This window comes from Cucurbita maxima, unplaced genomic scaffold, assembly GCF_002738345.1.
Source record: "Cucurbita maxima cultivar Rimu unplaced genomic scaffold, Cmax_1.0 Cma_Scf00023, whole genome shotgun sequence".
Lineage (NCBI taxonomy): Eukaryota > Viridiplantae > Streptophyta > Magnoliopsida > Cucurbitales > Cucurbitaceae > Cucurbita > Cucurbita maxima.
In genome coordinates, this window is record NW_019272039.1 from 3,554,982 (window position 1) to 3,566,408 (window position 11,427).

An 11,427-nucleotide genomic window follows, 5' to 3' on the forward strand; every position below is an offset into this window, starting at 1 on the left:
TTAAGGGTCGGAAGAAGGGGGAAGTTGAGCCCATACTTCATCAGGCCCTTCGACATTATAGATCAAATTGGATTAGTGACATACAAATTAGTCCTACCACCATCACTCTTCGTGGTTTATACCGTATTCCAAATATCCATGTTTCGCAAATACTTGGATGACCCAACTCATATTATAGATTACAAGTTCTTACAAATAGACAATGACCCAAGATACGAGAAAATGACTCGTATGAATTTTTCTTTTTGAATTTGGCCACAGGAGCAAACGTCTTGAGAAAATTGATACCATATGTTTGTGTGAAACCTTTTGCCACAAGACGAACCCTCTCAAATTACGTCTACTAGTCCTACTTGTAAATGATGTATATTAAGCGCAACAACTCGATTTTGATCTCGTTAACACAATTGATTGCTCGTAACTTCTCCTATCTCACAAAATAAAATAAAATTAAAAATTTTGACACCAGAGTGAGAAGATTCTTCAATAGTTTGGTAGTTTAGAATGATTCCTAGTAGATTCCACCTAAACAATATTAAAATGACAATAAAATAAAAGGGTTGGAATCTTCAAAATATTAAATCAATAATCATACAATTGGGTTCATGATTACATCAATTTCCTATCATCCCTCTTACAATTGGGTGCTTATGTGGTCATCATGGGGCTTCCACCTCCACAAAATGATACTCATATATATGTGTATGTATATATATATACACACACAGAATAGTAGAAACTATACCCCTAGCCCTTCAATATTCATTCATAAAGCTAACAGCTTTATGAACACAATGGAACTTGAACCCATTGATTTCCTCACAAATTACTCTTACTTTTTCCAACAAAGCCATGAATTTGGTGAATGCAGCCTCACAAATTCTTGCTCTTCTCTCTCAGAAAACTCCTCTCAAAATTCCCTCCAAGATGGATACTTCTTGGAATATGCTGATCAAAATCTGCTTCAACAAGAATTGGATCAATTCGATCCAAACAATTACAACTTTGAAGATTTCCTCACTACCACCATGGATCATCAAAGCATTCCAGAAATGGGCGATTCAAGATCAGTTCAAGAAGAAGATGAAGAAGAAGAAGAAAACTCCAAAACTATGTTTAAGGGAATTCAAGCAGAGCTAATGGAAGAAGAGAGCTTAACAGATCTGTTATTAGCAGCAGCTGATGCTGTTGATGCACAAAACCATCCCCTCGTTTCAAATTTGATTCAAAAGCTCACGAATTTGCTGTTATGTGATATGGGTTCATCATCATTCAATCAATTGGCTTGGTTTTTCACTCAAGGGTTGCATTACAAGACTGTTGGTTATGATATTGCAGCTCATGAAATGGCAGAACAAGATCAAACAATGAATAAGAACTCCTTGTCAGCGTTTTTGATGCTGCAGCAGCTTTCCCCTTACATAAAGTTTGCTCATTTCACTGCTAATCAAGCGATTCTTGAAGCATCAGAAGGAGAAAAAATGATTCATGTTATAGATTTTGATATCATGGAAGGGATTCAATGGCCGCCATTAATGGAGGATCTTGCTGCTAAGAAACAAGTTTGCTTGTTGAGACTAACGGCCATTGAACAAGGCAATGAAAATGAACAGAGAAGGATTGAAGAAACAGGGAGAAGGCTTAGTGAATTTGCCAAATCAATCAATCTCCCTTTCAAATTTGATCATATGGGTATTGAAAAAGATGAAAACTTTGAGCAAATTCAAGTGTTGGGTCAGACGGTGATTGGCAATTGCAGTGGAATTTTGCACAGTTTAAGCCATAGAAACTCATCAAAGCTTGAAACTTTCTTAAATGGGATATCAAAACTATCCCCTAAATGTGTAGTTCTTGTTGAAGAAGAGCTTTTTAAGGTTTCTAAGGCTCAACCCATGTCGTTTGTGGAGTTTTTCTTTGAGGCCTTTCACCATTTTTCATCTCTTTCAGATTCACTTTTGAGATGCTTTTCTGGGGTTCATGAAAATGGGTTCAAACAGGTGATGGATGAGTTCTTGGGGACGAGAATTTTGGAGTCAGTCAGCCAATTCCCTTGTGGTAAAAATGCGATGAACTTGCGGGAAAAGGCGTTTGATTACTTGAAAGGCTACAAGAAAATTCCTTTCAGTTCTTTCAATTGTTCTCAAGCTAAGTATTTGATTACTCTGTTCAGAGGAGATTTCTGGGTTCAGCATGAGAATGGCACCCTAAGTTTGTGCTGGAAGTCAAGGCCTTTGTGTTCAGCAACCATTTGGGTTCCAACAGCAAAAATATGAACAAATACAATCATTTCATTCTTTTTTTTTCAATATTGTTACTCGGTGTATATAATATATGAACACATTTGTCTAGCCTTTGAATCGAAGATATATATCTTGACTAGTTAGGTCCGAGATCAAATTGAATTACTCACGATTTTAAAGAGAATAGTGAAAGTAATGATTAATTAGAACGAGTATGATTGTGAGATCTCACATTGATTAAGAAGGAGAACGAAACTCTCATCATTAAGGGTATGAAAACCTCTCCCTAATATATGTGTTTTACTAACTTCGAGTAAAAAGCTCAAAAGAGAAAGTCCAAAGAATACAACCTCTTCCGACCATCGTAGGCATAATAATTTATGAATCAAATTCAATACTCCAATAAACATTGTTCTTCAATCACTTCAGTTGCCGTCTAAAACAGGAGAATTTTCGATAATGAACAAACAAAATGGAACTTTTTTTCTTGGGCATGGACCCATTATAATAACCTTATTTAATTACAACTTCAAGACAAAACACCTGATGTAATAAACTGTTTCTTGGAGCAAAATATGAGGAACATACACAATGACAACTTCAACTTTGTCTTTTGTTGGGCATATGTTTTTAGGATTCTTCGCATATTGATGTCGATATTTTGGTGTTTTTCACTTTAAAATCTTGAGTGCTAATCTTTGGTTGACTTGAGTTAGTTGAAAGAAGAACTCTCTTATCTACTTTGTATGGAACAATTTAATTAGCTAAGTTATATTCAAAAGAAATACAGAAAAAATGAAATTCCACGATCGAACTTCTAAATAAGAGTGGTTCCAATATATTCACGAGTTTCAAACTCTGTTTGCTCTTCTTCGGTGATAGCAACTTAATCTTCACCGGCCTGCAAATTTTTTTGTTTTCGCAGATACTCAAGTTGATGGTATTACTACTTCATCCCTTTTGATTTTTTCCTTGAAAGAGACATCCAACGGCAGAGAATTGATGGCCATTTAAACGAATAGACATGACAAAAATCATTTGTTTTTTTATATAAAGTTGTAACTTGTACTTGTACAACATTTAATCATACAAAGATCCGAAAATAATTAAATTTAATCAAAGCAAATGAAGAAAGGGTAGAAGTAAAACCTTCTCTAAAAGTTCTATTGCTAATTATTAGATGAATTACTGATGGAATGTCTTCTTCTTTCTTTGAATTTGGAAGGTAGAACACAACCAATAGTATTCAGCATTATCATCTTCCTCCACCCTTCGAGGTTGGCTTCTCAGTTTCTAATGAAGTGAACACGAAGTTCCCAGAAAAAATTGCTTCTTTGTCTGTCAGTTCAAATGCAGAATTTGTCAGGCAGAAATTGAATGAAACTTGCAGGTTAAGACAGATGATGTGATGTAGCATAATTAGTAACTATTTAGATTTGAATGGCTAATTGTTTTGGTTAGTAATTAGTTAACCGTTCACCTAGTTAGTAGAAGGTTTTAGGTTAACCCATTAGTTATCTATAAAAGAGGGTTAATTTGTAAGATCCCACGTCGGTTGGGGACGAGAACGAAGAGTGTGGAAACCCTCCTTAGCAGATGCGTTTTAAAAGCTTGGAAGGGAAACCCGAAAAGGAAAGCCCAAACAGGACAATATCGGCTAGTGATAAGCTTGGGCTGTTACAAACAGTATTAGAACCAGTTACCGGGTGATGTGCCAGTGAAGAGGCTAAGCCCAAAGGGGTTTGACATATGAGGCGATGTGCTAGAAAGGACGCAGGCCCCGAAGGGGATGGATTGGGGGATCCCACATCGATTAGAGAAGGGAACAAGTGCTAGCAAGGACGTTGAACCCTAAAGAGGGTAGATTGTGAGATCCTACATCGGTTGGGAGGAGGACGAAGCATTCTTTATAAGGGTGTGGAAACCTCTCCTTAGCAGACACGTTTTAAAAACATTGAGGGGAACCTCGAAAGGAAAAACCCAAAGAGGACAATATCTGCTAGTAGTGGACTTGGGCCGTTAACAATATTATGTTATTAGCTTACTTTTTGTTCATAATAAACATCTTTTGAGGAATCTGGGAGATTTTCTCCTTTGATGCTTGGTTTCATCCTCATGTATTGAGATTCAAAATCAATAAAAACTAGTCCCTCTGATTTGACCAGTTGAAGATCTGGACACGACCCTAGGTCTATGAACAAAGATGTAGACCTATTGCCCTATTGATACGCGGTTGAACAAATTTACCATCATTCTTTTCTCTTTAACAATGAACATGGCAGACACGATCCATAAGCAAAATACAATGGAAATTGGGCCAGAGTGAAAGTACAGGGTATTAACATCAGTGCTTTCAATATTCATTCATCCATAAATTTTGAACGATGGGGCAAACAGATTCTCCAAAGCTGAAGCTACAAAGGAGGTTATCTATGAAATATGTCACCTTTCCGTGGAAAGCAAAGTATTATTCATCGGTGGGGAGTCCCATATTAGCTAATTAAGGAGATGATCATGGGTTTATAAGTACGGGAAATACATATCCAGTGGAATGAGGCATTTTGGGAAAATCAAAAGCAAAGTCATGAGAGTTTATGCTCAAAGTGGACAATATCATACCATTGTGGAGGGTCGTGATTCCTAACAAACCATTGAGTAGAATATATATGAGAATGTGTGTATAAAGAATAAAATTTCAATCTACCTGTCATGGACAAGCAAGTAACTTCACGACGCGTATACCTTGCCATTGCCTGCATTTACATAAAAGGAAAAAAAAAGTCATTGAATCATCTAAAGAATATGTCTAACAGATGATGGCTTTGACTCCAAATATAATAAACTTTGGAGATGGGATGTTCCCTTGGAATCAAGGTCACATCATGCAGAATTAATCATGGCAAAAACTTACCTGCACTGCTCGTAATGCAGCAGCATCATTTGGCATTGATGATCCATCTTCAGAATATATATTCCTGTAAAATACGACAATCAAATACTGGAAAGAAGGGTACAAAGGATAATTGTCAACAGAAAAATAAGTAAAAATAATTTATTTAAAAAAGATGCAAAATCATGATACTTATTTTCAGTTTTGGGGGGCATTTGGATTGAGTTTTGTGAATGCCCATTCCATTTCGAGAAGGGTTCTACCATGAACCCTTGATAGAGAATGAAATGCCTTCCTTTGAATCCTTTGAAATAGGGAAACCTCCCTTGTAGCAAATCGGCCGTATCTAGGCATTTTTATTTGGGTGGTTGTTGACAAGAAAGTAGTTGTGTCTGCTAAGACTCACAGAATTCAAAAAGCAATCGATAATTCACGATCAAAATAAATATTACTTGTTCCCTAATTCTTTCAATGTTTTTTCCTTCATAGACATGGTTGAAAATGTTAGAAAGAACAACTAAAAAGCTAGGAAAGATCCATCATGGAAGTAGGTACCGAAGAGGCTATAGGGGTGTCTCAATTGGTCTTCGGATTAAAAAGGTGATATTGCATAAAACTTCAAAGGTTACAACTGTGAAAATGTAAAGAAAGCCTTACTTCCATATTACATTCCGCAGCTCATCTTGTCCAGCTTCTGGAAGCATGGCAGAATCATAAGCAACAATATTTCCATAAAAGATCTTCTCTAAATCTTTCATCCAACGAATCAAAAGCAAATTGACCTGCCAGTGAAAAATAAAGTAAAATACCTCCTCAAATGTAAAGCCTATTTCATGGTAGTATGTATATGTGGTATCTATCACTCACAAACAGTTTTGCACTACAAATTTATGATATTCACAACGTTTCATCCCTACAGATCTCAATATGAAAACAAAACATCTCAGTTTTCATTGCCAAAGAAGGATGATCTAAAATACAACAAATAATATGGAAGAGATTAAAATAATAATAATATTGGAAATACAAGAAAAAAATAGAACTTAGCTATGTCAAGGAACTCCCTAGATTCCACCCTATGAGCTAAGCTCCAAGTCCTCATATACAAGTAATGAAGAGGGTTCCACCCTATACAATAATTCTTGCCTTCAATACATGAGTACAATTTATTTAACTGCTACTATCTTAATCTTTTAAGATGATGATTTTTGTAACTTTGAATATGAACATCTTAGAATAACATAGGTTAACGAAGTATACAGGGTGCATGCTATACACGTAGACATAATATATGCAATAGAAGCATTGAAATTCTAATGAATCTAAAAGTTAGAAAACCATGGATTAAAATTTATGCGTTGGTTACAAACCCCAGCTTTAGACACTCTTAGCTCCACATCATGATTGTAAATTTCATACACGTATTGCCCACGTTCAACACCTTCCTTTCCTTCTTCTTTCAAGCGTCGCAGGCAAAGCCACATGTGAAGGACAAGCAGAGAAAATGTTGTTTTAAATGTTTTCTCCAAATTGAACACTGCACATTGAGAAGAACAAGAATACCACACAAATTTCATGTACTAATTCTTTACCATAATGTTTGCAAATTCCCAACTAAATCATGAATAAGATAATATTTGTTACCATCATATATGGCAGGTTTGTCAACTTGTGAAACAATTCGCCGGTATATGACATTTGCCGCTCGAATATGCTGGCTTTGTTTACTATAAAACAACATCATCCTGAGAAAAAGACGCTTAATTCCCTCATACTGTGGTTCATCCATTCTCAATGGTGATTCCTTGGCCAAAGCTAGAGAACAAGGCTTGGACAAGAACAATTTATCCACATGCACCTGTTTATAATCAAATATTTCATTTTCAGTTGCAGGATAACCAACGAACAAGCCATTCAAGCTAAGCACATGAATCCTTGAGAAACTCCATTTCAGAATGAAATAGTTGAATCAAAATCTTGGTTAACCAAAACTGAATTTAGAGAAACCATCAAGGAAAAAGAACATTGATTTCATCTAATACATAAATTGCCACAAAACTAGCTTAAATTGCCAGAATAATGATTAAATCGTCATCTAATGCATAAACTAATAGTGACACACAATTTGAATCGAGGAAAAACAAGCACCAGAACTCTCTTGCAGAACTTGAAATTAGTGAAAGAAATACACACCACATGGCCGCTGGATAAACCCTTTCCCAATTGACCGATATTGGGTGCAACGGCGGCTGCAACTTTGGCGTAGCTTCGATGATGGAAAACATGAAGATCGGCACTAAATTTCAAGTGGCTTTCCGCTCCAATCCTCCAGAGATGGCGGGGGATTCTGCTCCACTTCGCCAACATTGCTACAGCTACAGCTCTTCGGGGGTTTGGGTTCGGGAAATTGGGCTTAATATCATATTTTTATTTTTATTTTTTTTAATTCAACAAATATTTAAGGTTAAGTTAATGTGAGTTGAAAATAATAATAATAATAATAATAATAATAATAATAATAATAATAATAATAATAATAATAATAATAATAATAATAATAATGTAGAAAGTTTAAATTTTTATGTAATTTAAAAAACTTAAAAATCTATTAACCACAAAATAAAAAACAAAAATTTAATCCTTTATTATCTACTTAAAAAAGGTATAGAAACACATTTTTTTTCAATTCCTATGAGTTTAAAAATTAAAATGTTATTTGGTTATAAAATTATGAACAAGACTATGAGATCTCACATCGGTTAGAGAGAGTAACGAAACATTCTTTATAAAGTTGTAAAAATCTCTCTCTAATAGATAGTTTTAAAACTATGAGGTTATCGGCGATACGTAATGGGCTAAAGAGGATAATATCGGTTAATGGATGACTTAGACTGTTACCAATAGTATCAGAGCGGGACACCGAACTGTGTGCCAGCGAGAACATTGGGTCTCTAAGAGGGGTGGATTGTAAGATTTCACATTGTTTGTGGAGAGAAACAAAACATTTTTTATAAAGTTGTGGAAATATCTCCCTAATAGATTTAAAATGATTACAATACGTAATCGTAGGCTAAACAAATAATATCTACAAACGGTGGGCTTAAGCTGTTACACTTTAGGTCAATTAAAAAAGACTTAACATCTTGTTGATAGTTGGTGCACGTTCATGCGGAAGGAAACCTACTGCCACTTTAAAGCTTTAAATAAAGGAGTTTCGAACAATAACTAGCAAAAGAAGGATGATACTAAAGCTAGGATGTGTCGTTTCTAGCTCATACTTACTCTAAAATAGAAGACATCGACAAGATCTTGTTTGGTGCACGGTCAAGTTCAAGAACTGATTTGGTTGAAATGCATATTAAGAACAAGATGTGCATATCTAATTGTGTGAGACCCTGCTGCTGCTGCTGCAAAGAAGGATCAGTATAATCATGTTGAGATCTGGTGCTATATCACACCCCTTGGAGCGCTGGTTGGGCCAAAAAAACATCAAAATTGAAGAACACTTATCCATCAAAACCTAATTTAACAAGGCATGCTTCCCAAACAAATTGAAGTGGGATGCCTTTCCTTTCCTGATTCAATTAAATCAATTGCTGTCCCTTCTTCAGGAACCTCCTGCCCTAAACTTTAGCTCACTTTACCATTTCATCATTGCCTTTCATATCTCTTAGTTTCGTGTGGTTAATGATGCTTCCCTCCCCATTCCTTACCACGTGTAATCAATGTCCCTTCAACCTCATATTGCATGTGTATCGTAATCTTCGTATACACTATGTCACGATAGTATTTTTTTTTTAAACCGTGTGACATTATGATCTTAATACGATTATGATAAGCCTTATAAAGATAACTCAAGTCTCATTATAGTTTTCAACTAAGCTTGTTCGATCATACACACGTACATGTCAATTATTGTGGCTCTAGCTAACTTGCCTCTGCCCTAAGCCAAATTTAACCGCATATATTGACTTGACTCTAGAGCCAAATGTCAAAACCCACGCCAAAACTTCAACTTTTAAGGTTATGGCCCAGAGTCCTACCCAACACTCATAACGACTTGTTACCCCTAATCTTACTTATGTTTCACCTTGGCTTTCATGCACACTCTTCTTGATGTGTTAGTTAATCATTATCCTCCTCAATCGCATCATGACACTTGTTTGTTTCAACCCTCGTGTAGTCGGATAGATCTACACGTGAGGGTCACAACTTACTATCTTTTTAGTACGATTCCAACATATATATATCTTAAAATCATATGTATTAAGGAATTTTACACGAATCACGTTGGAAAAGAATAATACTGTTGAACACTACAAAAGGAACTTTGTGTAATGTAAGAAACGAAAAAACAATCAATTGACTTTAATTTGATCAACTTTTCGTGTTCATTAGAACTTTTAGTAATCATTCAAAAAAGGGTATCGAGAAGTTTCTTTCTCGTAAGCTTATAAACTTGGTTCGTATTAGTAACGAGAGATCTTTGTCAACTTAATACGTTCTTACATTAATATATAACAGGTAAAAAAATTACCATGACAAGAAGGCTCGTTATTTTAATCACATTGCTAATATTTCGACTAAATGAATTACGATTAAAACGAAGAAAGTAAGAATGCATTAATCCTTATGTTTACATGTTAATGAAAGTGGTATCTGTTTGTTAAACTTTCTTAATCAGCAATAATTACATATGGATTGATGAATGTGTACACAAGCACGCTTGAGAAGTTTGACAACATAAAAGGTTGGGGAGAAATGGAAGCAATTAATTAGGTTTCCCTTTTGTTAAAGTGATTTCTTTGGGTGACTCCTTTGTTCGACATTCGAGAATTTACCAATCTATTGGCACGGCTAAGTTTAGGGCATAGCTCTGATACCATGTTAGACGAACACGATCGCTTTGCTTTAGGCTTCCCAAAAGGCCTCACACCAATGGAGTTAGTATTCCTCACTTATAAACTCATGATCATTCCCTAAATTAGCCGATGTGGGACTTTCATCATCCAATAAATGTGACATTGCTTGTATTAATAATTAGCGTTAAATATTTAAAATTATTTATAACAATTAAGATTCATATTAACATTCAAAATCTGAATTTGGTCTCTGTTATCATATTACTTACTTCTCGCATCTAACGGTGATGACTATCTCCACAGATTATTTGAATGTGATATCAGTTCATTCATGTATCTCTCCGATCTTTTCTTTAGCTATAATGTCAATAATGATTATTATTTTTAAATATTTTTTCAATTACAATAAATATGGAGTATGAAAATGTATATCAAATTAAAATGTGGGGCCTATTGGGTATAATATAACTATTTGTGAGTGAAAAAGGAGATGAAATTAAATCCTCTGTATTTGGTAGCTCAAAAATATTATAAAATTTAGATTCTCTTACTTTATATGTAATATATCTTTCTTTTTGCCATTAAAACATGGAAGTGTGGGAACCATTGCCCCTCTTGAGTACATTCACCTTGGTCAAACAATTCATTCATTTTTTTTTTCAATTAAATATAGATCGCTAACATGTTCTCGCTTGCACATCATCCGATGTCTGATTTTGATATCATTTGTAATAGCTCAAGATATTGTTCGTTTTGGCATGTTATGTATCGTTGTTAGCTTCACAGTTTTTAAAACGTGACTGCTAGAAAGAGATTTCTATACCCTTATAAGAAATAATGTATTGCTCTTCATATATCTCTTCTTTGTCTATGTCATAATTAAAATTTTATTAAATGATATTGAATATAGAAAATGGAAATATTATTGGGTGGAAAATAAAAAAGCTTTTTTATTTTTGTAATAAAATCTAATATTACCATAAAATTATAACCAAAACATTATTTATTTATTTATTTATTTATTTATCTTTCCTTTTAGGCTGTCAACATGTCTCAACAATTTAGAAAATGAAATTTCTTGTTGTTTCTTCTTTCTTCCCTCTTTTCATTTTCCTTATCCCATATACAATGGATACACACAAATAATTGAAAAATCCCGTCCCACTTTATTATTATCATTACGTTCGGTGTAAACAATATATTATTCGATCAAAAATTTGAATATCTAACCCTTAAAAACATACCTAACGTTGCTTTAAATTATATTTAAATTAGTCGAGTTAATTTCAAAATTTAGAAATTCAGCTAAAAAAATCCACCACTAATGATTTTGTTAGATTTGAAGACAAATTAAATTCTATGATAATGATTCCAATATTAGAAACTAATAATTATTTCCAAATCATTAATCTATACCATCTTTTTTCATTCACAA

The 11,427-nt window shown here is 34.4% G+C and overlaps 2 protein-coding genes across 2 annotated transcripts; one reads left to right on the forward strand and one right to left on the reverse strand.

The window, feature by feature from the left end:
* Positions 1-785: 785 nt before the first annotated feature.
* On the forward strand, positions 786-2,273 carry LOC111497427 (nodulation-signaling pathway 2 protein-like). The gene has a single exon (XM_023148208.1). The coding sequence runs from the start codon at positions 786-788 to the stop codon at positions 2,271-2,273; it is 1,488 nt and encodes a 495-aa protein (XP_023003976.1).
* A 1,014-nt stretch (positions 2,274-3,287) lies between these two features.
* LOC111497237 (ubiquinol-cytochrome-c reductase complex assembly factor 1) lies at positions 3,288-7,546 on the reverse strand. The gene is made up of 7 exons (XM_023147973.1): positions 7,324-7,546; positions 6,775-6,988; positions 6,501-6,667; positions 5,788-5,912; positions 5,152-5,215; positions 4,945-4,993; positions 3,288-3,578 (listed from the first exon to the last, which is right to left on the reverse strand). Exons 1-7 carry the CDS (start codon positions 7,495-7,497, stop codon positions 3,496-3,498), a joined length of 876 nt encoding a protein of 291 aa, XP_023003741.1. The 5' UTR covers positions 7,498-7,546; the 3' UTR covers positions 3,288-3,495.
* Positions 7,547-11,427: the final 3,881 nt, after the last annotated feature.